Source organism: Phocoena phocoena, chromosome 3 (assembly GCF_963924675.1).
Source record: "Phocoena phocoena chromosome 3, mPhoPho1.1, whole genome shotgun sequence".
Classification (NCBI taxonomy): domain Eukaryota; kingdom Metazoa; phylum Chordata; class Mammalia; order Artiodactyla; family Phocoenidae; genus Phocoena; species Phocoena phocoena.
Window position 1 is genome coordinate 91,399,688 of NC_089221.1, and position 27,851 is coordinate 91,427,538.

The following is a 27,851-nucleotide window of genomic DNA, read 5'->3' on the forward strand; positions in this document are numbered from 1 at the left end:
TTAGGTGGTAAAAACATACTGCTGCCACCGAAAAGACATTAATGATCTAACTTGAGCCATCTGCAGACTATAACATTTTAAAGATGGAAGGAAGCTTAGAGAAAGCATCAAAGTAAGAAGCATCCCATCTTTTTGCAAAAAGGGCTCTTCTGTATCCCTTCCCATGGTTTCTGTTATTTGAAAGAGTTTGTTTATTAAACAAAAATGTTCAGTTTTATTTATAATTACTCTTCTTTGCTAGCTAATATTCCTGGCTATTCATGCATGTATATACTTCCAGATGAATTTCAGGATCATTTTAAAATCAATATCCAAAATAATTCTTCTTAGAATCAAATTGGAGAGATTTGATATTTTTAAGAATCGTCACATCTAGGAATATGATATATCCTCATTCAAGTTGTCTTTAATGTTCCTCAGTGAAGTTTTTTTAGTTTTCCTCCTATTGGTCCTACATATTTAAGATTATTCAGTGGTATTTTATATATTTTAATATAATTTGCTAATATTTATTTTTTTGCTAATATTGTGACTGCAGTCTGTTCATTTATATTTCTGTCATTGTTAATACTACTGATAATAGTGGTAATATCATCTTTATTTTGCACCTGACTTAAATGGGAATGTCTTGAAGTTTATAGTTATATGACAATGAATAGCTTTTTTTATATATACATTTTTCATTAAGAAGGATTCATAGCTCTATTCCCTTCTCCCCTAACCACAGGATTAATAAATAAAAAGAGAGTCAAACGTAAAGGACTTCAGAATACCATGTCAGTGAGACTTCCACCCATCACAAAGTTTGCAGCTGGTAAGAAACTTCATACTGTGTTTCAAGTTCTGCTCTGTCATTTATTTCCTCCTATGTATTTCTTCATTTCCTCCATTTTAATAAATGTTTTTACAAATATTAATAAGCATCCGGAGGGTAACTCAAAATATATTTCTTTATTTCTCCCATTTTAATAAATGTTTCAGCAAATATTAATAAGAATCCAGGATGCATCCCAAGTGCATGCTAGTCTTGTGTGAAGACTGAAAATGAGTTATCTATAATTTGAACTTGTTATCTAATAATTTAGGCTTTGTTCTCTGTAAGCTATTAATAAACAATATTTGCTATTTCATTTTGTAGCTCTTCTATTTATTCTGTTATATGCCTGGTATAAGAAAGTCACTAATGTAAAAAGGTGAGAACTGAGAACATAGAGCTCTGGCTAATTTAATAAACATCTGAACATACTGAGGTCTTAGTATACTGTGTCATTTGAGCAGTGCATCATTCGAAGAAGTGATTTTAAGAAAAATGTAAATAGGTGATAAGATTGTTGAGCGAAAACTATCATAGAAATAATTGTATAGGCACCATTTCCAGGTTATTTATAACAACCTGATGACTGGTAATTTTTTTTTTTAACTTTAACCCCCCCCTCCTGTTTATTTTCTATCTTAGAACCTGAGTGGTCTTTCTAAAAGATCTGAATCATGTCATTTATATGCTTAAAAATCTTTCATGGCTCCTTATCACCTTTTGGGTGCAACCTCCTCTCCTTCACATGGCTTTCAAGACCCTTGGTAATGTGACCTAGTGGCCTTGTCCTCCTCCCACCCCTCTCAAGACACTTACTTGCTGTGCTTAATTTTGTACAAGTTACTCTTGGGCCTGTGTGTGTGTCTCAACCTCTCTCTGATCTAGCAACCCCCGCCCCCCAATTAATTTCTACTTGTTTTACTTCTTTCAAGGACCATTTATTACTCTCCCCAGTTCTCTTAGTAAACTCTTCCTGAGTGCTCTTACAAGACACCATCTTACTTTATTGTAATTTCTTCTAATCAGAATCTCTTGTTAGATTGGAAGCTCATTGCTCTCAGAAATTACCTGTTTACCATCCTGTCCCTAGTGCCTAATTACAACATAGAATATTAAATGCTTAATAAATAAAATACGTGAATGAATGAGTGAGGGAATGAAAAGCAATTTGATTTATGCTTTTAATTATGTTTTAGAGGAAGCTCGTGAAAGTGACTGGGATGGTATCATTGCTTGCCATCAAGGTAAGCTATCTTGCTCAACCTGGAACTATCAAAGATCTACAATAGGTGCTTACTTTCTCAAGCCAAAAGAGCTGAAGAAAGATGACATAACTGCAACAGTAAGTGAACTTGTTTTTAAGGGCGTTTTCTCCTGTAAAACTGTCTTGTGGTTATCTTATTATACTCAAGTTTATTAATGATAATATTCATTGAAAGAACAAAGAACATAGTTTATTAACATTTTGAAATTTTCCCTAATAGTGTTAAGTTTTCCAGCTTGGAGAGAATTATTTTAAGTTTAAGTTAAGTTTTGCTTAATTAGATGTTGTATATTGGTTATTTTAATTTTCTGATTAATATAGGATTACTCAGGATACACTTTGAGGGGGATTTCAGCATTTATCAATATACTTTCGTACCTGAATTATGTTGAGTATATAGTACTATATTCAGTGAAAGTGAATCTTAAGGTTTCTTCCTTCCTTTTCTTTCTTTCAATGTAGGAGTAAGATTCAGCTAAATCTTTAATGAGTTAAAGATGTAGAAGTTATTTAAATCCTTCATTTCTTACATTTGTCTGATTGAGTACTGTCTAAGCCTTTTTTAAATATGGTTTTTAAATGCCACTGTTAACTTATAACTTCTTACTCCTCTATTAAAATTTTATTTTGTTTTCTTTTGATAATAATGTAAGTCATCTATTGGGTTCAGGTTTTAAGGTATAAAGAAATGATGTCAAATTTGGTTTGCAGAATCGTTGCCTCTGCTTTTTCAAAATAAGTTTTACTGATATATAATTCACATACCGTAAAATTCACTCATTTAAAGTGTACAATTTAATGGGTTTTAGTGTATTCATAGAGTTGTGCAGTTATCACCAAAATCTAATCAGTCTAATTTTAGAGCATTCTCATCACCTCAGAAAGAAACCCTGTACCCACTAGCAATAAGCCCCATCCTCTCACTTTTCCCCTTTGCCATCTCCCCAACCTAGGCAACCACAACCTACTTTCTATCTATAGATTTGCCTATTCTGGGCATTTCACACAGATAGAATCATACAATATATGGTCTCTGTGACTGGCTTCTTTCAGTTAGCATTTTTAAGGTTCATCCATGTTGTAGCATGTATCAATACTTTATTCCTTTTATTGCTGAATAATATTTCATTTTCAACTTTTGAAATTTTGTTTAGCCATTGATAGTTGATGGACATTTGTATTGTTTCTAGTTTTTGACTATTATAAATAATGCTTCTGTGGACATCAGTGCACAAGTTTTTGTGTGGACATACGTTTTTTTTTTTTTTTTTTTTTTTTTTTTTTTTTTTTTTTTGCGGTACGCGGGCCTCTCACTGCTGTGGCCTCTCCCGCTGCAGAGCACAGGCTCCGGACGCGCAGGCCCAGCGGCCACGGCTCACGGGCCCAGCCGCTCCGCGGCATGTGGGATCCTCCCGGACCGGGGCACGAACCCGCGTTCCCTGCATCGGCAGGCAGACTCTCAACCACTGCGCCACCAGGGAAGCCCTGGACATACGTTTTTGTTTCTCTATATTTACATCTGGGAGTGGAATTGTTAGGTCATAATGTAACTAACGTTTTTGAGGAACTGCCAACCTGTTTTCCAAAGTGGCTGCACAAGTTTACATTCCCACCAGCAATGTATAAGGGTTCCAATTTCTGTATGTCCTAGCCAACACTTGTGCTTATCTGTTCTTTTGATTATTGCTGTCCCAGTGTGTATGAAGTAGTATATCACTGTGGTTTCTGATTTGCATTTCCCCAGTGACTTAACAATGTTGAACATCTTTTCATGTACTTATTGGCCATTTATACATCTTTGGAGAAATGTCTATTCAAATTCTTTGCCATTGTTTAATGGGGTTATTTATCTTTTTCCTCTTGAGTTGAAATAGCTCTTTATATATTCTGGATACAGGTCCCTTATCACATATGTCATTTGCAAATATTTTCTCCCATTCTGTGGGATGTCATTTCCTTTTCATGTTGGTGTCATTTCAGCATAAGGGGTTTTAATTTTGAAGTCCAACCTTTTTTTTTTTTTTCTTGTGGTTTTTTTTTTTTTTTTTTTTTTTTATGCGTTACGCGGGCCTCTCACTGTCGTGGCCTCTCCCGTTGCGGAGGACAGGCTCCGGACGCGCAGGCTCAGCGGCCATGGCTCACGGGCCCAGCCGCTCCGCGGCATGTGGGATCTTCCCAGACCGGGGCACGAACCCGTGTCCCCTGCATCGGCAGGCGGACTCTCAACCACTGCGCCACCAGGGAAGCCCTCTTGTGGTTTTTTGAAAAATATTGCCTAACTCAAGGCCATGAAAAATTTACTCCTGTGATTTCATCTGAGAGTTTCATAATGTTAGCTCTTAAATTTAGATCTGTAATCCTTTTCGAGTTAATTTTTGTGTATGATGTCATGTAGGCATCCAAGTTCATTCTTTACGTTTGGATATCTAATTATGTCAGCATCATTTGCCCAAAACACTGTTATTTCCCCATTGAATGGCCTGGGTACCCTTGCCAAAAATTGTTTGACATGAATGTGAGGGTTTTTTTCTGGATTCTCAGTTTTCTTTAATTGTTCTATATGTCTATTTTTATGCCAGTACCACACTGTCTTGATTATGGTACCTTTCTAGTAAGTTTTTTGAAATCAGGATGATTGAATCTTCCAAGTTCTTCTTTTTTCAAGATTGTTTTGGCTATTCTGGTCTATTGCATTTCCATATGAATTTTAGCATCAGCTTGTCAATTTTTGCAAAGAAGGCAGTTAGGATTTTGATAGGGATCTTGTTGATTCCACACCTCAGTTTGAGGAGTGTTAACCATCGTGATATTACTCCTGATCCATAAACATGGGATGTCTTTCCACTTAATTAGGTTTTTAATTTCTGTTAGCAGTGTTTTGTAGTTGTCAGTATACAAGCCTCATACTTCTTTGGGTAATTTTTCCTAGAATTGTATTCTTTTCAATACTGTTATAAATAGAATTCTTTCCTTAATTTCATTTCGGATTGTTCATTGCTAATGTATGGAAATATAATTGATTTTTGCACATTGATCTTGTATCTTAACAACCTTGCTGAACTTATCTATTAGCTCTATTAGTTTGTTAGATGCCTCTGCTTTTGAAAATGCATATTTAAAGTATAACCACATTTGATCCTATTTTGTACAAATTTTTTTTGTCAGTATGTATGCTCTGTTCTCCATAGTACAAACATCTACTCTTAAGCTTTTATCTGTAAGCCATAGAGAGTCTATCTTAAACTTCTTAAGTTTACCTGCAAAGTTTTGAGTAGCTATTGTAATAGTAGTGGTAATAATAATTACAGCTAACATTTTTTGTGTGCTTACTTTGTTCTAGGCTCTCTGCCTAGCACATATCAGTATTACATTATTTTCACAATAGTCCTATGATAATGGAGTATTGTTAGCCTCTTTTTATAGGCAGTAAAACTGAGGCTGAGGCTTACTGTAACGAGTAATATGCCTGAGATCAGTAAAACTAGTAAATGGAAGAGCTGGGATTTGAACCTAGGACCACTCCTTCTAGAACCTATGTTCTTATAGCCTATAATGATCACTCATAGAACATTGTGTGTGTGTGTGTGTGTGTGTGTGTGTGTGTGTATACACACACACACACACACACACACAATGATACTTAACTGGTGCTGGGTTGGAGTCAGCTATCTGGATCAAAGCCAGGAGCCCATAAGTAGTAAACCAGTAAGTACTTATCAGAGAACCCATGTGCTAGAGTACAATCTGTCAATCAGAGGTGACCTTCTTAGCTTATTCATTTTTGCTTTGCTTGTGCTGTCTTCAACAATAGGTTAGAATGAATAAGTAAGTAAGTAAAAGGAGACTTGGAGAAGCAGTCCCATTAACAACAATAAATCCTATTAAAATAAATGCAAGTTCCAGAAAGTACAGCAGTCCCCTCTTATCCATGGTTTCATTTTCCATGGTTTCAGTTATCTGCAGTCAACTTTGATCTGAAAATATTAAATAGAAAATTCCAGAAGTACACAATTTATAAGTTTTAAATTGCATGCCATCTGAGTAGCACTGTCCCTCTCTGTCGTGAATCATCTTTTTATCTAACGTGTCCATGCTCTATACACTACCTGCCCATTAGTACAGGAAAAAACATAGTATATATAGGGTTTGGTGCTGTCTACTGTTTCAGGCATCCACTGGGGGTCTTGGAACATATTCCCTGCAGATAAGGGGGACTACTGTATAGCAGGGCCGTCAGGGGCCATTACTTGTAGGTTATAGTCTAGTATCTTTATTAGTTCCTGAGAGTATAAATATATAACATAGCATAAACATTTATGAGTTGTTCAGAATAGGTAAAATTATGTTAGTGTTCTATTTGAGAAGATAGAATGCTTTATAAGGTTAGTCCATAATTTCCTATCTAAAACTTTTTTTAAGTTATAAGCTATAATTGTCTAGAAAAAATATAGATGTAAGTGGAGCATACTTCTGTGGATGCTGTGTAAAGATATCTTGACTCAGTGGTGTATCAGTCTTATGCTGCTTTGCACAAATATCCTCTGTTGAATATTTTCTTTTAGGTCTTAGAAGTCATCTGTTTCTTTAGGCATAAATTCAACAGTGTTTTGAATTAACTCTTGGGTGGGTGACATCTGACTGATGCAGTGGCAATGAAGGATTTCTCTGAGCATGACCCACCACATAGCCAGTCTCATGTTTTTAACAGAAAAAAAGACATCTTTTTAATATAATATTGCTACTTTAAGTATTAAAATATGAGTTTATTTTACAGAAACTGCTTATAAACAATGTTTTCCATGCAGTATCTCATGTATTTCCTTCCTAATACGTTGTAATTAAAATATTTTGGGCTTTTTCATTGGACATCCCAACTGATATGGTTCCAGTTTTATATCTGCTATAAAAGCAATTACAAAAGTAAGGTAATGAGAAATTAGGCAGTGGAATGCTTTGACTTTAGTACCGTTGTGAATAAATTAAAAATTGAAGACCAGTTGATATACCATTCTCCTGAGTGAATTTCAGTTGAGTTAACTTTGGTTATGTTTTGCTGTCTTAGAAGTATGGATTTCTCCATACTTCTTAGAGAATGGAGATAGAATCAAACAGATATTTCTAATACACCCAAATATAATTACATTATGTTTAAGAAAATTAATGAAGCAATTCATTTATCATTCTTTTTTTAAAAATGAGATAATTAGTAGATTTAAAAAAATACTTTGGAAACCATAAAGTACAATAAAAATGTTAGCTATTTTCTGTGTCATTTGTGTTAATTTTTTTTCCCTTAAGGCAGTGGATATAACTTCTTGTGGAAACTTTGCTGTGATTGGTCTCTCATCAGGAACTGTAGATGTATATAACATGCAGTCGAGTATACACCGAGGAAGTTTTGGCAAGGATCAAGGTATTGAATTTATTTTTCTTTTTCTTATTTTTTAAAAAAGTAATATAGATAGATACAAGGCTAATAACTGTCGCTGGCATTTATTAAATTCTTGAGTGCCAGTCATTTTGCTAAAGTTGTATATGGGTTATCATCAGCCGTATGTGGCAGTTCCTGCCATTATATCTATTTGAAACACCATGTTGAAATAAAGAGAATGGAGTCATAGTTGTATTAGGGGAAAGTGGATATTATAGAAATTAAAGGTTCTTTTTTTCTTCTTGCATTAAGCAGAAAATCTTAGCTATTTTTTGAAATCTTCATGGCATCAACCTGATGGATTTTGTTATTACTCAAGTGGTATAATAATCTTCTCTCTGCTCCCTAAAATCCATATTAATTTAAAGAGTGTTAAATAGTGGGAACTTAGATATTTAAATAAAGGAATCACTGTTTGTGTAGTGTTCAGAGAGTCAGTTGCAATTCTTATTTCTTTTTTCTTTTAACATATGCTTTAAAGCCCATAAAGGATCTGTTAGAGGTGTTGCAGTGGATGGATTAAACCAGTTGACAATTACAACTGGTAGTGAAGGAGTACTCAAGTTCTGGAACTTTAAAAACAAAGTTTTAATTCATTCTCTGAGCCTTGATTCATCTCCAAATATGATGCTGCTACATAGAGACAGGTAGAGTTTTTCTTTTAATGATAATGGACTTTCTTCTTGATGTTTTTAGTTCTTAATTTAAGTACAGTAGACCTTTGAACAACACAGGTTTGAACTGTGCAGGTGCACTTATACACAACTTTCACTAAATACTCACTGTAGCACTACATGATCCACTGTTGGTTGAGTCCACAGATGCAGAACCATGGACATGGAGGGCCAACTGTAAAGTTAATATCATCTTTTTAAAAAAATTTTATTTTTGGCTGCATTGGGTCTTTGTTGCTGCACACAGGCTTTTTCTAGTTGCGGCAAGCTGGGGCTACTCTTCGTTTCAGTGCGTGGGCTTCTCATTGCAGTGGCTTCTTTTGTTGTGGAGCATGGGCTCTAGATGCGTGGGCATCAGTAGTTGTGGCTCACGGGCTCTAGAGTGCAGGCTCAGTAGTTGTGGCGCACGGGCTTATTTGCTCCGTGGCATGTGGGATATTCCCAGACCAGGGATCGAACCCATGTCCCCTGCATTGGCAGGCAGATTCTTAACTACTGTGCCACCAGGGAAGTCCCCCAGCTGTAAAGTTATATGCAGATTTTTGTCTGCAGAGGGGTGGCACCCTAACCCTCATGTAAAGTGGTCAACTATAGGTAATTTACCAAGTGGGAAAAACCAGACTTTTCATATAAAAGAACAGCATTTTGCTTAATTTCCCCCAGAGGTATACTTGATTAACAAAATTTAAATGACTGTGAGATTTTAGTTCAAGGGTTTTTGTTTGTTTGTTTGTTTTTTTCATTAAAACTGTTGCATTTATCTTGCTAGTGGCATTCTGGGACTCGCCTTGGACGACTTCTCCATTACTGTTTTGGACATAGAAACTAGGAAGATTGTCAGAGAGTTTTCTGGACACCAAGGCCAAATAAATGACATGGTAAAACAAACTTTAGATGTTTAAATAAAACTTGATTCATTTCTATTTCTGTTTAGGTTTAAAAAGTTCAAATAATTGAAACTTATCTTTTAATAGCATTAAACTCATCATAGGAGATGTTCAAAATGAATAATTAGGAGACTAATTTTTCAAAAAAGAGATTTTTAAGGAAAATTTAGAATTAAAAGAAGTTTAATATTTCTCAGGAAGTTAATGCCATTAAAGTATAAATCCCAGAGTTCATTTTTTTCTCTTTAAACAAGGCCAAAATATACTTTGGAGAGTGAATCATTGAAACATAAGTGTATCATTTTTGACTTAATATTAAACTAAGCTGAGAGAACTCATTTCTGTTTTTCTACATTCATAATGAATTAATAGGAGACCTGGAATATCTGATTCTTGGTTCAGTCTAGTTTAGTGTTATTTCTACAGTTTATATATCTTAACTTCAAAAGAGTTTAATTAATAAAAATGTGTTTTAGCTTACTATTATGTTGTTATAGTGAGAAATACGGTAATAAGTACTCTAGTTTAAAAAGTGTAAGTTGAAGACTTTGCATCAATTGCAGATACCTTTATTTACTTGAAACAGAAAAAATAAAAGAAAATCCTACTTAGTGACACTCCCAACAGCTACTTTTACTTATCAGTTCTCACACCAAAAATCTGAATTTGCAATGTTTACCCCCATTTCCTTAAAAATCAGAGGTGGGGGGCTAATGGTCGGGAAATTGTGTTATTCTGCAGATAAGAGATTAGCAGAACTACCCATCAACAGAATTTGTTGTGACAGCATCTATAGAAATGGGGGTGGGAGTGGAGTAATTTTGATGAAATTGCATTTTTGAAAACATCTGTCAATGCCATCTTGCTCTTCCTATTTCTTTCCTTTTCAAACTTTACTTTCGAGTTATACATCTGGAGTTTCCCCTAGTCAATAACAAATTACTCCTGTTCCATTAAACCTGTGAGCGTTTATAACATGACTTCACCTATCAAAGTCATTTTCCCATACTTTATCATCTGCACTATCCTTCTGTAAATTGAGTTCTCTGCACCTTAATGTTTGAGTTTCCACAGTATCATCGCAGCCCCATGACCAAGTTGGAGTTCACTTATCCCACTATTATTTGCTAATCTGGATGGTCATAATCCCTATGGTGTGTTTACACTCCTGGATGAACAACCTACTACAATTATAAACCTTAAAGTTTTTCCTTTTGGGTCTTCTTTTACATTTGACTTGGTTTAAAGCTCATGTGCTGCAGGAAGAGAGCTATTATTTTTCCATTTTTATCTACAGAGAAGATATAACTTCTTCATGGTGGCATAAGTAGTTTATTATTTAAATTTATTTTGAAAATCTGATTATTGTGGTTTTAATTTCTACTTTGGAAATAAAAGGTCATTAAGGGAGAAAAGACTTTTAACTGAATCTATAAGTACAAGCTGAAGGACTTCTTCAGTAACTTCACTATATTAAGAGAATTTGCATTCTTCAAAATCATTCTTAGAAAGCCATTCTAATATATAGATGCTTTTCAAGGAAATGCAGCTTTTGTTGCTTTCACAGATACTTTATTATTGAAATTAGGCTCACAAAATATTTCTAATAGAATGTTCTCAAAACAGCAGTTTTATGTTAAAAACAATTAGTAGTCAGTTTGTTAACTGTCTATAAATATAGGAGATTATGGGGTAGAAATTGAAAATTGGGTGAAACTGTTCATTTTTAAAACTTTTTATAATTCATGTAAAAGCTTAGTCCTTAGCTGTATCCAAATCAGTGGTATATAAGATGGCATTTTATGTAATAAGATGTAAATTTTATACTTCAAACATTTTTTAATGAAGCATGCGTTATCTTTTCATTTCTTTTATTCTTTAAGCTGTTAAATATACAGATACAAACATACATACAGAAATACATACATATACACACACACATATATTTATATATGCATTCTTTTTTTTTTATTTAAAGGCTTTCAGTCCTGATGGTCGTTGGTTAATAAGTGCTTCAATGGATTGCTCTATTAGAACTTGGGACCTTCCATCTGGATGGTGAGTTTTTAAATCTCTAACCTTATCTGAGGTTTTCTCAGTCATTGTCATTACATGTGACTTTTACCTGTTGTTAATGCATTATGTACTTTTAGAATTTGAATATATTTGGGGAGTTTTTCTAACCTGACTCTATTTTATCCTTGTAATGTTTTTGATCTCAAACAGCAGAGATTAGTGCCATAAAAGATAATAGGAAAATCCAACCTCTTAGGTTCTCTATTCCTACAAAATTGAGATATAGAAGTGAGTTGCATAAACCTTAAGAAAGCACATTTGGCCTTTTTGATACTCCAAAGTAGAGATCATACTTTAGGACTACAAATTTTTATTTTGAGTATTTTTTTGTTTTTGTTGTTGTTGTTGATACTGAATTTAGTTAAGAGATCAGAACACTTTGCTTTGTGTGTATTATATATTTTCTGTCTCTAACTAATTCTTGAAAAAAGACATTTAGATACCTTAAAGTAATGAAAATGTGTGTCTTAAGATTTGGGTAAAACCCAACAGGGTTCAGAAATCTGGCATAGATTGAAACTTGCTACTAAAACAGCACTTGAAGAAAAAACATTAATTCTGTTCAGTAATTTGAGAGAGAGAGTACTTTGTTAAAAATTATGTAGGAATAGATACAATTTGAAATCATATCACTTAACATAGAATTGCTTAGATTGAGTTTGAAAGGAGTGATGGGGAAAGGAACATACCATAAGAAGAGAGATACGTGAGAAAGATGAGAAGGAAGCTAGTACTTTTCAATCTTTTGAAATGTTCCTAAACTAAGTTTTGTCCAATTCTATTACTCTTCTTTCTCAGGAATTAGATAAGCTCATACCTGAAAGCAATTTGACCTTTAGAAAGGAAAAACCCTGATGTACTTATTTCCCTTTAAGTTTGATAAAGGAATGAGGCAAAGCTGTCTATACAGCATACATACTGGGTTTGGAAATATGCACAGCAAGAGTGTCACTAATGGGTCCAACTCTAATAAATAGGGAATTTGGTCCACAGGTGGGTCTCTTTTGTACTTAAAGCAAAATATAATTAGTTGCCTGTGTCCTTCAGCTTCAAAACATTCACCTCAAGTTGGTACTTTCTTAATTAAAAAAAAAAGAAACACAACTTTTTTCTAAAGGTACCATTAGAAATATTGATTAGTCTTTTGCTTCTTGGACTTTTGCTTCTATCTAAAAGTGAACATTATAATTTGAATTACTTTACAGTAGGAAAGTTGTACAGAAAATAGAATTGACACAATGCCCTTTTCATTTTCCTTTTTAGTATTTTAAGTTCACGTTAGATGGGAGAGACAGGTTAATGTTCAGTAGTACTACATTGGCAAAATATTTTTTTTTAAGTGGTAAGGTTTTTTTGGAATGGAAGAATTAGGATCTGAAAGTAGCATTCAAAGCCACCAGTCTTTGACTCAGCATTAGCCTTTTTTGCTGAATTTCTTATTTTAGTAAAAAGATGAACAGATTCAAATATGATACATTTTCAACTCTGGTATCTTATTTTTCGGTGAACACAGGCACTTTTAAGTGAATACAGAAGCATTAAGCTGGGAGAAACACCAGAGCAAGAAGTGAGTCACATAGGGATTGTTAAAAGAAAATATAATGATTGGACCAAAGTATATTTTTAATAAAGGAAAAACTACTTTTTTGGTTAAGATTTGAAGTGGAGCAAATGAGAAAGGCTGAAAAGCAGTATCATACAACTGCTGCTGCCTAACTGCAGCCAAGCTAACATTTACCATGAGCTGCTATGCACTTGATACGCTTTTATTTTTCATCTTTTCTCATATCCTATTAGGTATAGGTACTGTTTTTTAGTCCTCTTTTACAAATGAGGAAACGGAGGCTCAGAGAGAAGTTAAGTGATTTGCCCAAGGCGACATAGTTTGTTAATGAGATTTTGCTGTAATAAGCATAGGGGAAAGACATTTCCCAATAGTTGTGATATCAGCCTTGCTTGGGTTGTGTCATATGTTCTAAGGATGATTTGGTTTTCTTGATGTAGAAGATAGTAAGGAAGTAAGGATCAGTATTTCACCATACAACCATAGGTAACTGTTGGGTTTTTTTGGTTTTGTTTTAGTATTTATTTTTTTATCTTGGCTGTGCTGGGTCATAGTTGCGGCACACGGGATCTTCACTGAGGCATGTGGACTTCTTAGTTGCGGCATGTGGGCTTTTAGTTGCAGCATGCATGCAGGATCTAGTTCCCTGACCAGGGATCGAACCCAGGCCCCCTGCATTGGGAGCGCAGTGTCTTACCCACTCGACCACCAGGGAAATCCTCTGTTGGGTTTTTTGATTTCCCCTATTTTTTTTAAACATAATTAGTATGGCAACCTTTGGAGAGTCCTAGTTTTTTCTTCAGTAAGCAGTTTTATCATTTACATAACATGTTAAATATGCAAAGAATGAATATACACATTACGAAGGCTAAAAAGTGATACGTATGAGTAAACCTTTGGTGTGTGTGGTAACATACAGATGTATCCATCCGGAATCGTGCCTATCTAAAACAAATTGCAGGGACTACTTGGTGGTGCAGTGATTAAGAGTCCACCTGCCAATGCAGGGGACACAGGTTCGAGCCCTGGTCCAGGAAGGTCCCACATGCCGCGGAGCAGCTAAGCCTATGCACCACAACTGCTGAGCCTGTGTTGTGGAGCCCGTGAGCCACAACTACTGGCTCACGCCCCACAGCTACTGAAGCCCGTGTGCCTAGAGCCCATGCTCCACAACAAGAGAAGCCACAGCAATGAGAAGCCCGCACACCGCAACCAAGAGTAGCCCCCGCTTGCCGCAACTAGAGAAAGCCTGCATGCAGCAACGAAGACCCAATGCATCCAAAAAAATAATTAAAACAAATTGCATAGGTACTGAACTGTTTACTGTAAAGGTTTTTTTGTTTAAGTGCTGAAAATTTTCTTGTGTTTGTAGGATTCTCAGAGAAGCAGAGTTGAAATTTTTTTTAACTTCTTTTTTTTAAATTTTATTTCTTTTTTTATTCTTTTGATAAAATACTGCTTTAGCACAGGCTCAGCGGTTGTGGTGCATGGGCTTAGTTGCTCTGTGGCATGTGGGATCTTCCTGGACCAGGGATTGAAACCCATGTCCCCTGCATTGGCAGGCAGATTCTTAACCACTGCACTACCAGGGAAGTCCCCAGAGTTGAAATTTTTTATCCCTGAAATTATCTGTCATCCCCTACCACTACCACCTGTAATTTCTGGTTGCTTTTAATCTCCTAGAAGTTTAGGTTGAACTCTTTTGGGGGTGAGAAAAATATAAAATTAAATAGTTTTAATAGAATTTTGCATTTTTTTTCTGTCTCATTCACCTGACCTTGCTTTCTGAGGAGGATTACATGAGAATAATTGCAGTAGAACATTGTTTTGCATTTCTCACTGAGGCAAAACTATCCCTTTATTCTATTCATTAAAGTTTCCTTTGTAAGGTGATTCCATCACTCTGGAGATTGAACATTCTCTGCATTTGTTTAGAATATAATCAGGAGTGGGTTCATGTTACCTCTGTTTATGAGGAGTTTTGTACTTGAAAATCTGATCCCTTAAAATGGGAATTTTTTTTCAGTTTTTCTCTCAAAAAACATAATTTACCTGAGACTTCATTTTGTAGGATTAGCAGGAGACTATATGGTAGTTAGGTCTGGGATTAAGCCTGTAGACCTAAGCTTTATGAACTAATTTGGCCATGTAAAATATGCTGTGGATGTGGAAACCACCTTCCTCAGTTTGATGCTTTTACATAATGGAAGGCCAGCCTACCCACACACAACAGCTGTGGAAGTCACACTGCACAATGAATTTGCCAAAGCAATTATAGTATCAAGTAAAATAAATTTGCTCAAGCAGTAGATCTCTTTTTTTAACAGATAGATTCTGAACATGTTAGGGAGTTTCACCCCTCACACACTTACACTTGTAGTGAACAAATATTAAGACAAAGAAGAAATGGTAAGATCTGAAATTGCTGAGTTTAGGTTTAATCATCAGTATACATGGAGATAAAGTTTCTGCTCTGGGTTGTTTGCATTAAATGAATTAACAAATAATTTTACAGTCTCTGGTTATAGTAAGTGTTTAGCAATCGTCCTTCTTCCCAATTCCTTTGATCCCCAAGAGCAGCTGTTCTTGTGAGTTTCCAAAGAAGGGTTGAGCAGAAATCAGACAGATTATTACTCTTTTTTCCCCATAAGTGAAAATTAAACATCAGTCATTGTCCTGAGCACACTCTGGTTTGTTTGCAGTGCTCCTAAATCTAGTCTTGTCCTACTACCTAGTTAAGGTTCACATTGTTAATCACTCTCTGAACACACTGAGAGAGATTTTATCATGGATAAGTCATTTAATGCTTCCATTGGAAAGTCTTCATTTTGAGCTGCTCAGAGTGTGCTTCATGAATCACCAGTGTAGGCATCTTTTGGGTGTGTGTGCTATCAAACTGTTGTGCCTTTAGTTTCCATAATGGTTTTACTGAGCTTATAGTGATTAAGTGTGCAGACTGCTTGGTGACAGATATGGCTCAGTTACTTTCTACCTTGAGCAAGTTTTTAAATCTTACTGGGCCTCATTTTTCTAATGTGTATAGTTAGGACAGATCTGCCTCATAGGGTTGTGAGGATTAAATTAGTAGGCACAAGTCCTCAGGATACTTCCTAGCATGGAGCACTAAAAAAGGTGTTAACTCCTGTCATTTGCTTTCTTGAAATAATTTGGTTTATTTAATGTAGATTCTGAGCTTCAGTCATCTTGCCATGCCTTCTCATGGATAATGTATTGGCTTCAGTGAGTAAAGTAGTTTTTAAAACAGCCCTGATTAAAACCAGTATACTCCTCTTAAAGTATACAAGGTATTCACACTCTTAGCCAGCCTAAGAAGCCTCTTCTGCAAGATGCCAATGTATTAGGCCTTCCTTTTGCTCCTTAAATTCACCTCGTTAAATTTCCTGCTTCCACCGTCCTAGTTCAAATCTTCACTGCTTGTTAGATGACTACTACCATAATCTCACTGTTCTTTCTGTTCAGATATATTCTACATTCTGCTAGCAGATTTTCTTATGAAAGTGAAGATTACAGCACTATCTGCTCAAAAGCCTGTAGTGACTTTCCATTTATTAAAAGACAAAAACAAACTCAGATGTTTGGTATTCAAGACCAAACTGCACTCCTCGCTAGACACAGTTTTCCCTCACCTTGCCCTCCACATTTCCCTCATCCAGAAGATGCTTTCTTTACCATCAACATCCATTGAATTCCTGTCCATTTGTAAGGCTCACCTCACACAGTTTTCTGAGAAGCCTATTCTGAGTCGTCTTCTTGAGTGTGATTGCTCCCTTTTCCTCCCCAATTTCAACCCCTGCTCATAGCTTTTTGAAGCTGTGAGACTAGTTTCTATAAGCTGCTTTATGGTTATGCTCTATAGACTGAATTTTCATGTTTCATGTATAGCATGGTTACCTATTTGAAAAACAGAATTGCTCAAATTTTTTTCTACTACCATTCCCTTATTATTTATAATGATTTTATTACTTTCTTCTATTGCCTACACCTTTTATTATTTTCACTGAAATAACAAATACAGGAGAGTACTAATAATCTATTTTAAATGTGTGACATCTTTAGAATTGTTTCCAAGTCTGCCAAAATGGCATTCCAGAAAAACAGCATTTCCTCCTGTATTCTCCCTGTTGTTGAAGCTCTCTCCAGTTAATTGGTCTATTTAGTGCTCTGCTCTGGGTCTTTCTCATTAAGGAGATTATTTTCACATAGTAACTTAGTTAACAAAGCTCTTTGTTAGTGATGACTTTCTGGTGTTTTGGTGATTTAAAAAAAAAATTTCTGCATTTCTTACCCTTTGATTTTTTTAGCAAAAATGTATTTTGTGAATTATATCCTTTTTGGTAGAGTTCAAATATTTTAACATCTTGATTCTTTCTATAGCCTTATAGACAGCTTTTTGTTGGACTCAGCTCCTCTTAATGTTACTATGTCCCCTACCGGAGACTTTCTGGCCACTTCCCATGTAGACCACCTTGGAATTTATCTATGGTAAGTTCTTGTATACAGTTCTCTTTGGGGTAAGAAGGAAAAGGAAGATGATATTGTCAGACAATCATAGTTGCTAACATTGCCCTTTAGGTTTTTTTTTTAACTTATAAAATGGAAATGTCACATAGTTCACCATAAGTCTATGACTAAGTCAACATCTGCTTGATAATTTAGATAGCTTTGCTCAAGTGTGTATTCTAAACCACATGATTGATTTTTATCTGTTATACTGTTTGGCTTTTATTTGCGGAAAGGATAAGTGAGTTTAAAAATCTTAAAAAAGGGATATCTCCAGCCAGGCTGGTCTTCCTGCCACTGCCTCAATACCCCTTTATGACCTTGGCTAGTCACTTCTCAACTTCAGACCCCTTTATCTATAAAGTAATGCGTAAGTGTGGGCAGAATGCTTTCTAAGATTCATTTTAGTTGCATAACTTTTCATAGCCATGTACAGATCTTAATGGTGGTCTTCTAATGGTGATGAACATAGAAGAGTTCAAAATAAATGATCCATTATCTGGGTCTAGGAAATTTTTTGTTTGTTTTCTGAGTTTAGATGCCTAATTCTTTTAACTCTTATTATTGAGGAAGAGGAAAAAATGAATTCCTTTTGTAATTACAAGATTTTCTAATTGGCTTTTTGGGATATGAAAGTAAATTCACTATATAATAAAAATAGATTCTGGCCATCTTAATAAGTAAAATGGGGTATCTCCTGGAATCTTTGAGGCTTGAACAATCAAGACAAGAGAAGAATGGTAGCTGTGGTACTTCAGCAACAAGAGCATATAGTACAGCTATTAACTCAGAATCTGATATTTCCAATTTTTATTTTCCATTCCAGATTCATTATGTTTGGGAGACAGAATGTGATTAGCCCACTTTGGGACAGGTATCCACATCTTGATTAGTCATCCAAGGCCATGGTGCAGGGTCAGGTAGCGCTTAGAGGACCTTCTAGAAAGGAGAAATCCATGATTGTTCAGCAACCCCCCAAGAATCTGATCAGCATATTCTCTCTCTGACTTAATTCTCTCAGTCCATCTTTACTTCATTTATAATTTCCTTACATGAAGGTTGCCTTTTGTCAAAGGAACATAAATATATGGATGTTATGTTACCTTATAAAAGTATTAGCCATTACTGATCTCTCAAATAAATATTGGGTTGGCCAAAAAGTGCCTTCAGTTTTTAAGTAAAAATAAAAGACACATTTTTCATTTTTTACCGAGAACTTTATTGAACAATGTATTCACCCTTTTGTTCCACTACCTTCTGCCATTTTTCAGGCAACTTCCTAATTCCACCTTCCCAAAGCTTTTTGTCTTTTTGAGCAAAGAATTGTTCCAGGTGCCTTTTCAGTCTTTCAAGGAATTGAAATTTTTTCCATTATGAGAATTTTGTAAAGACCGAAATAAATGGAAATCCGAAGGTGCATTGTCTGGTGAATACGGCAGATGAATCAGAACTTCTCAGCCAAGCTGTAACAGTTTTTGCTGGTCACCAAAGAAACAAATGCAGTCTTGCGTTATCCTGATGGAAGATTATGTGTTTTCTGTTGACTAATTCTGGATGCTTTTCCTCGAGTGCTGCTTTCAGTTGGTCTAACTGGGAGCAGTACTTGTTGGAATTAATTGTTTGGTTTCCTGGAAGGAGCTCATAATAGAGGACTCCCTTCCATTCCCACCATATATACAACATCACCTTTGGATGAAGACCGGCCTTTGGTGTGGTTGGTGGTGGTTCATTTCGCTTGCCCCACGATCTCTTCCATTCCACATTATTGTACAGTTCCACTTTTCATCGCCCGTCACAATTTGTTTTAAAAACGGAATGTTTTTAAAACGTTTTACGTTTAAGTAGAAAATCACATGCGGAAATACGATCAAGGTTTTTTTCGCTTAACTTACATGGAACAGAAACATCAAAGCGATTAACATAACCAAGCTGGTGCAAATGATTTTCAATGCTTGATTTGGACATTTTGAGTATGTTGGCTATCTCCTGCCTAGTATAACGTCGACTGTCCTCAATTAGTGTCTCTATTTGATTGCTATCAACTTCAACTGGTCCACCTGACAGTGAGGCATCGTCCAGCAAGAAATCTCCAGCACAGAACTTTGCAAACCACTTTTGACACGTTCTATCAGTCAAGGCACCTTCTCCATACACTGTGCAAATCTTTTTTTGCATTTTGGTTGCATTTTTACCTTTCTTGAAATAATAAAGTATAATATGCCAAAAATGTTGCTTTTTTTCTTCCATTTTCAGTATTAAAATGGCTACACAAAAATTCACCAATTTGCTAAGTCTTTTTCTAAATGTATGCTGATACGACAGCTGTCACATACAACCTAACAAAATTGTTTCGAATGAAGTTGAAGACAACTAAGTGCTACTAGAGCCATATTAGGGGAGAAAACGAACGAACCTTTTGGCCAACCCAATAGTTTTTTGTGCTACATTAGAAATAAAGACTCCATTTATAATGTGTATACACACCTTTCTTGTGATGACATCTATGATATGAATCAGCATTTTCAAATTAATACTATCTATTTTTGAGATCTTTTTTTAACTTACAAGTGAACAGAATTTATAGCCAAGTTCAAGATTGTGGAGATTATTACCAATAATTGAAGTTTCCCTGAACATATTTTTATAAGTTTTACAATATTGCTTATGTTTTTGTTTCTCAGGTCCAATATTTCCCTGTATTCAGTTGTTTCATTACGGCCACTTCCCACAGATTATGTTCCTTCAGTAGTGATGCTTCCTGGTACTTGTCAAACCCAAGGTAATCACAAAATAGTAGTTTTTGAAGTGTAATATAATAAACCTAATGTGCAGGATATTGCTACTGAAGGCAAAATTTAATGCATTCAATCAAAGTATTTTTTAGCTTATATGAAATATTTTGAATGACTTCATGAATTTATGCAAAGGTATAATTGATGTGGTATTGATATCGAATAGTATACCAGTGGAGAAATGTTTTGAGTCTGGTGATGGGAACTGTAGTTAATATGAGAAAATAAGAAGATGAACTATATAAATAGAAAGATTTTACAAGGCTATATTGAGTGAACATGTTATGAAATACTAATGGAACTAATTAGTTCTAAATGAACTAATTAGTTCATTTAGAATGAACTAATTTGCTTTTATATGGTAAAAAATCTCATTCAGCATTAATTTGTTTTACCTGAAAATTTTTTGTTTTAAGATGTAGAATTATTAGAAGAAACCACAGAACCAAGTGATGAAATGATAGAGTATGACTCCCCAGAACAGTTGAATGAGCAGCTGGTGACTCTGTCACTCCTTCCTGAATCCCGGTGGAAAAATCTTCTAAATCTTGATATTATTAAGGTAATACTATAGTACACTTAATATTGGCCCCTAAAGACACATTCCAAAAGTATTTTCTTTAGTAGAGATAGCTTCCCTTACTTTGAGGGCTTTAGGAGGAGCAGGTGATGCCTAAGGTAGTAAAGAGAATACCATTTGGTTAAATGCTGTTTAATCTAGTATGATTGTCGCAAGATTTTCTCTCTATATATGTATCAACTTTGAGGGCAATCAAGGACCTCTGGATATAGCAAAAGTATAGCCTGCAACTACAGAGCTATTAGAAATTGGATGTTTTAAGCCCAGCCTAATAAATTACTTTTTTAACTTCTGAAATAAGAAAAAAAATATTGCCATAATGTGTGATGTTTCTATTCCTAGACATTTTGGGGATTAGAATACTTTCACTGGTCTTTTTAAAAGTAAGCTTCAGTCATCCTTTATCATACCACACCCTGCTCTGTCAGCTATAAGAAGATTTGCTGTTGGGTTCAGGCACATAATTTAATATGAACTAGGTATGGGGTAGTGTCCTGAGACAGCAGTGGAAAAAAACTTAGGCCCTTTGTCCTTGAGTTTACAATTTTACATTAAAAATGGACAATTATGGCATAAATTAATTTTTAAAAAGCATGTTTCATGACCCCTATTTGTGAGTAGCAAAAGCAATTGAAAGGTATAGACTAGAGTAGAAAACTTCAGAGACTATCCTTTGATAATTAGGGTAAGTATTGTTTTATGAAATGCATACAGTCACCAGAGGTTATGTGTGTACTAAGTCACATTAAGGGCTGGCATTAAAAAAAGTGTAAGGAACACTGACATAACTATGACAAGGTGCAGCAAGTATTTTTGTAACTAATAACTTAGCATAAGAAAAGTTGTGTGTGTCTTGGGTAAGAAAAGAGAGGTTTTCACATGTTAATTTGACGCACAGAATTTAAAAGTGCTTCTTTCGCTCACTTTTTGAAAGATTGGGCATCAGCATAAAGGTGTGCTGTCCAGGCACATAGTTAATGAAATCTCTCCATTATGTTGTCTAGTTTGTCAGCCGTAAAGGGACAAAATATCTGCTGCTCAGATATAGTTTGTTCTGCATAAAAACATCCAGAAACCTGAGTGAATGCTCTTTATGAGAGAAATAAGCTAACACCTCCAATATTTTTATTTCCTTCTGAATGAAAGAGGTTACAATTTTTATTTTTGTCCTTTGGGTAACTTTTCTACTTTAGGTTTTCTTTATGAAATTAGGTGATTTCCAGAGCCCTGTGGAACTTCTCCAAAGCCCTTTGTTTTTATTTACAACTCAGTGACCGTCTGCCTTCTAACTCAAGAACCATGAGTTAGAAGAGTAACTGTGACTTTTACTATACTTTCTACCATCACAAAGAAGGGCTGTGCTTTCATTGCTAGTGGCAGTGCTTTGTCTGGCTTTCATGTAACAACTTTCTTTTATGCTGTGCCTCCAGGAGGCCACAAGTATCCCTGGCTTTCTTTCAAAAAGCAACTCCCCAGGGTTCCTAAAGAATGGAAGAGGAATAGTGTAAGGTAAAATTGTGCGACTCCTTTATTAGGCAGTTTACCATATGCTCCTGAGATAGTGATCTGTAACAATGTAGTCACCAAAACTGAATTCTGTCAGTGGGAATTCCAAGGGAGGTTTTCATGATAGAATTTTGCTAACACTTGAAATATTTTATAAATGAGCAACAGTATTCTCTTTTTAAAAGCACAAAGTACTAAGGAAAAACAAAAATTCCAACAAAATAGAAGAATGAGGGCCATGCTTCACAGAAGAATTTCACCAAATTACTTCTAATGGTGGAGTCTAACTCTGGCTCCAAATTTCTTTTGGAAAAAACATTTGAAAAACTGTTGAGCATTATGTAAATTTTGCTTTCTAGCCCATTTTGCAGAAAAGGTTGTATTTCAGTAAAAAGGAAGTTCAAAATTACTTGTTACTTCTTCACGTAAATATTCATGTTTCAGGAAAATGGGCTGTTTTTGCCTTAGAGCTTCTCCTGAACTCTGTCATTTTCCTTCTGCCTTATCAGCAAGAATACTGGAGGGTTGCACTGGGAATCCCAGTTTAAGGATATCTGTGGTTTTGGTTGGTTGGGATTTTATTTTAGCAAACTAGTCTGAAAAAGTTTCATCCCTTTCTTTACTTTTTGGACTTTTTAAAAATTAAGTGGGAATTAAATACTTAATTACTTACTAGTCTTTTTTCCTTTTCTCATTTTCTCTTAATTAGAAAAAGAATAAACCAAAGGAACCACCGAAAGTACCCAAATCAGCACCATTTTTTATTCCAACAGTTCCTGGCCTTGTACCCAGATATGCTGCACCTGAACAAAATAGTGATCCTCAACAGGTAAGAAGCAAATTGGAGGGAACATTCTAAGTATATGGGGTGCGTATTTTGTGTTTTACATTTGCAGTTTTAACCAAGACCCAGTTTCACAGATATAGAGTAAATTACTGATAGCTTTTAATTATAAACTATAAATTTTTTGTTACATTTATGGTTTTTGAATAATGTGTATTTGTTTCTGTTTAAGTCTAAAGTGGTAAATCTTGGAATTTTGGCTCAAAAATCAGATTTCTGCTTGAAACTTGAGGAAGGACTGGTAAATAATAAATGTAAGTTAAATTATAAAATATTTTACCAAGTATTTCAGTTTATTTTACTTTATATGAAGAGAATTGAGTGAAATATTAGATTTCTCAATAGCTGAAAGTAAAGACCAGAAGGACTGAAATTTTGGTTTTAATCTTAAGTAGTTTTAGCTTTGTGTTATATTAAATGAGTGACACTAAACTCAGATGATATTGAGATTATAATAATCTTTTGAGAACCTTTCATTCTTTATGGAAAATTGGATTTTTTTTTGCTTTTGTTTTTACTTACAAATACAGTTTGCAATATAGTTTGCAATACAGCAGAGACATTTGTCTTAGATAATTTCAGATATTACCAAATTATCACATAAAAAGGTAATTTTAAAATTTATTGAGTGTTTTAATAGATTTAAACTTTGAAAGCTACAGACTGTAGCTAATAATGATAGTACGAGCTGTAAGCAATTAACAAAAATCACATTCTCCTGTTTGACTTATACTCTTGTTTTCTGATCCAAATGCTTTGTTTTCATACCACTGTCACTCGAGTGCACATTGGCAAAAGTCAAAGAATGGTACTGATGGCTAAAGAATAGCAGGATTAAACAGGGAGTAACTTGTTATATTTATGGAGGAACAAAGAAAAAAAGCACTACTATTTAATATATACTGAAGAACAGAAAATAAAACGTATTAGACTTTGTCATTGGTGTTCTTCCTTTTCAGAAAGCTAAAAGCATAGTCATTGCCATTGTAATATCAAATACCTCGTATAAAATTTGTAAGTGTATAGAATATGTTTTCGTAGGATGCATATGAAACAAGAGTGCTTACTTCTAGGGAAAAGAAGCAGATTTGGGGTGGGTAAGATTAGGGTGGAGTCTTTCCCCACATATATTTCTGTAGTGTTAATGTTTCTTAATAATCACGTGGTATTTTTATAATTTTTATAACGACAGAAAGAAAGAAAAATAAATTCCGTCACCTCATCTTGTTCCCAGTGGCAAATACTATTAATAACTTGGCATATACCTCTGTAGCCTTCTTACATTTGGATTTGTTTGACTGATTTATGAGCATATTAAAATGTCTGTTGCTAGGTATTAATTAGATTTTAACAGCCTTAATAGGAAAAAAGCTTACTGAAAATGCAAAACAAAAATTAAGCCATAGGGCTTCCCTGGTGGCGCAGTGGTTGAGAGTCCACCTGCCGATGCAGGGGACACGGGTTCGTGCCCCGGTCCGGGAGGATCCCACATGCCTCAGAGCGGCTGGGCCCGTGAGCCATGGCCGCTGAGCCTGCGCGTCCGGAGCCTGTGCTCTGCAACGGGAGAGGCCACAACAGTGAGAGGCCCGCGTACCGCAAAAAAAAAAAAAAAAAAAAGCCATAGAAGTAATTTCTTGTGCAATTTAAGTATATGTTGGGTTTGAAATGTAAACTAGTTTCCTAAAAGAAATGACTGTAGATAATAACTGGATTCTTATTAAAACTTAATGTAGATGAAGCTGCTCTTAACCTTCTGAAAGAATTAGGCCCGTCAGGAATTGAAACAGAGCTGCGAAGTTTGTCTCCTGATTGTGGTGGTTCTGTAGAAGTTATGAAGAGCTTCTTGAAAATGATCAGGATGATGTTGGACAAAAAGCGTGACTTTGAGTTAGCCCAGGCATACCTTGCGTTGTTTTTAAAGGTAAGTCTAATATATAAAAAAGTACTTCGCAGCTTGCCCTCCTCTAGAGTAGTGCTGTCTGATAGAACTTGCTGCAAAGATGGAAATGTTCCATATCCACACTTACCGTGTGTGGCTACTGAGCACTTGAATTGTGGCTAATGTGACTGAGAAACTGAATTTTTCACTTTATAGAAATTTAGTTAATTTAAATAGCTTCCTGTGCCTAGTGACTACCATACTGGATGGCTGGATAGTGCACCAGCTTGTAATTGTTTTTTGTTGGCTTTTGTTTTTTAACACAATTTTGACTCAACCTCCTGACTTTTATGTGTCATCCATTTGATCAGTATACTAAACTTAACTTTTTAATGTAGTTACATTTTGGCAGACTTTTTTAATGATCATGAAGAGAGTCAGGTTTTATGTTTATTTTTTGTTTTGTTTTTTCTACTGTTGAAATCAAAATATTTACTTCTATTCTGGTTGAAGGAGTTTCAAATGATTTGACAATGACAGTTGCTTTTATGACTAATATAATAGAGAACTCATGTTTATCTCAGTAGTATAATGTATTGAAGGAGGTAGATGATGCTGATTTTCAGTAATAGCAGATATGATTCTTCATTTATCCCATAAATATCTAAAACAACTTTTCAATTGATCCAATTATTTTAAATTATTTGAAAAGTAGTATGTAGAATTAAAAATAGAAATGCCATAAATTGTTTCTATATTCTTTCCCAAATTTACCTTCCTGAATATGTTTACTTAAATCTTTAGAAGATAAAGCAAAGGGCCCATAGGTCATTCATTAACAATGGGTTACTATGAAAGGAGAAACTTAAAAGAAGCACAGAAATACAGATTTAGTGTTAGAACTGGGACCTTGTTTCTGGATCTGTATCAGGACTGTCCTTATGTGGAGGAGAGTGATGACCACTTGAATTCTATTAAAAGAGTGACAGTACCATAAAGGAACTTATAATAGAGGAGAGGGAGATGGGAGACGGTAATAAACCAGCATTTAAGAAAAAAAATTAAGAATAGTACCTTCTGAGCTTCCTTGGTAAAACAGTTAAATCCAGAATAAACAAAATTTTAATTTTCTTAAATTAAATGTTCAACTATCGTTTTTCTTTTCAGTTACACCTTAAAATGCTTCCTTCAGAGCCAGTACTTCTAGAGGAAATGACTAAGTTGTCATCACAGTTGGAAGAAAACTGGATCCATTTACAATCACTCTTCAATCAAAGCATGTGTGTTTTAAATTACATTAAAAGTGCTTTGTTGTAAAAATAAACTTAGGTGACTAAATAAAGACTTTTATATTAAAGAGATTGAGTTTAACTTACAACCTTGTTTTCCAAGTGTCAATGTGAAAAGAAAATAAATGCCAGCACTACCAACTAGTCCGTCATTCTCCACTTTAAATGCTGAATACTTTCTTGAAATAAAAGTATACCTATTTTTTGTTTTAAAGACATAAAGAGTATTCTCAAATGATTTATTTTCTGAGTCTCTTCACATCAGTTACTTGGATATGACTTCTTTTGAATTGTCATCACCAAGCTCGTGTTTTTTGAATATTTGTAACATATGAGGTATGCTGGGTGTTTAATGTAGAATATTGCTGAACTAAACTGAAGATAAAACCAATACATAAAACAGTTATGAAAATGCCTTCATGTTATAAGGTAAAAAGGCATGTTTCCTTCCTTGGTGGCCTTTGATGAAAACATAGTTAGAGCCGGAAGGTGTGTCAGACAGTGCAGCCCTCTTGCATTGCAGAAGAGGAAACTGCTGAGGTCTGCTCAGGATCTCAGAAACAGATCCAGATTTTCTAACACTGGCCTAGTTAGTCTTCTCTACATTGTAGCCTTTCTAAAGGAACTTATTCTTTTATTCTTTTATATGAGAGGCACTTTCACAAGGCAACTTGCTATAGGAGGCAGTTGAACACATACCTAGGATAGGTGAGGGAAATTCCGAATTCCATTGAAGATATCCTTCAAAGGTTTTTCTTCCCCACTGATGACCTTTTTATTTGGGAAGAAACTGCTGACTGTACTTTCCTGTCATAACCATTGTGAAACCAGATAGTTCTGGTACTTTTTTTTCTCATCGTCATTGTTTTTGTGGTTCAAGATTTCAATATGTGAATTAAAAGTAAGCAATTCTCAAAAGCACACTGTTCTAAAAACTTGTTAGTTTTTACACTCAAAAGTAGTGTCATTCGTAAAATTCAGCTGGGTGTATTTGAACACCAATACTATTCTATTCTGATTAGGATGCAGCTTTACAGAATAATCTCCAGAAGGAATAGTCCTCACAAGGAGATGATCAACGATAACTTTAACTATCAAAGTGGTTTTGTTTAATGGTGAAAGGTAGAAGTAGTAAATGGCTGAGGAAGTAAGCCAATCTGGTTTGGTACTTTGTTCTTTTAGAAATGTGTATAAACTTAAGCCATCGACTTAAATGTTAATAGTGATTTAAGTTGTAACTTTAAAAACTATTTCCCCTTGCCCCAAATACTATATTCTAAAGATATGGCAAAATTTCAGTATACAATTATGTACTATGTGAAGACTGTAAATATCTAAAACAAGAGTTCTAAACTGAATTTGTATTGCTGTGACAAATCTTGAACTGAGCTTTCTTTTTCAGGTGAGAATAGAGGAGTTGAGTGTATTGTTTTTATTGGCAATAGCTTTAGATAGTATTAAAGCATCATTTTGTCAGGTAATCTTCTAAAACCTTTCCTGTATGTTTGCCATCGAGGAAGGGAGGGAGAAAGAAATACAATGGATAATTTTTTGTGTATATTTTTTCTTAAAATGTATCATTCTGTGCATATTGCTTTTTCTTTACATTTTAAATTACAAGTGTAGTATATGACTACATTTTACTTGTAAAACCATCAAAGACAAGTCATTTTTTTCTTTTTTTTTTGTGGAGCACAGGCTCCAGACGCACAGGCTCAGTGGCCATGGCT

General features: G+C 34.9%; 1 protein-coding gene across 1 annotated transcript in view; it reads left to right on the forward strand.

Moving 5' to 3' along the window:
* WDR36 (WD repeat domain 36) overlaps nucleotides 1–26,343 on the forward strand; it is a 37,947-nt gene extending 11,604 nt beyond the window's left edge. The window contains exons 11-23 of the mRNA XM_065874903.1: nucleotides 728–814; nucleotides 2,011–2,156; nucleotides 7,377–7,491; nucleotides 7,991–8,156; nucleotides 8,953–9,061; nucleotides 11,049–11,128; nucleotides 17,106–17,213; nucleotides 19,913–20,010; nucleotides 20,440–20,585; nucleotides 22,819–22,938; nucleotides 23,126–23,207; nucleotides 24,687–24,874; nucleotides 26,000–26,343. Of these exons, the coding sequence (XP_065730975.1) occupies nucleotides 728–814; nucleotides 2,011–2,156; nucleotides 7,377–7,491; nucleotides 7,991–8,156; nucleotides 8,953–9,061; nucleotides 11,049–11,128; nucleotides 17,106–17,213; nucleotides 19,913–20,010; nucleotides 20,440–20,585; nucleotides 22,819–22,938; nucleotides 23,126–23,207; nucleotides 24,687–24,874; nucleotides 26,000–26,149 (1,595 nt within the window). The 3' untranslated portion in view covers nucleotides 26,150–26,343. The remainder of the gene's footprint in view (nucleotides 1–727; nucleotides 815–2,010; nucleotides 2,157–7,376; nucleotides 7,492–7,990; nucleotides 8,157–8,952; nucleotides 9,062–11,048; nucleotides 11,129–17,105; nucleotides 17,214–19,912; nucleotides 20,011–20,439; nucleotides 20,586–22,818; nucleotides 22,939–23,125; nucleotides 23,208–24,686; nucleotides 24,875–25,999) is intronic.
* The last annotated feature ends 1,508 nt before the right edge of the window (nucleotides 26,344–27,851 follow it).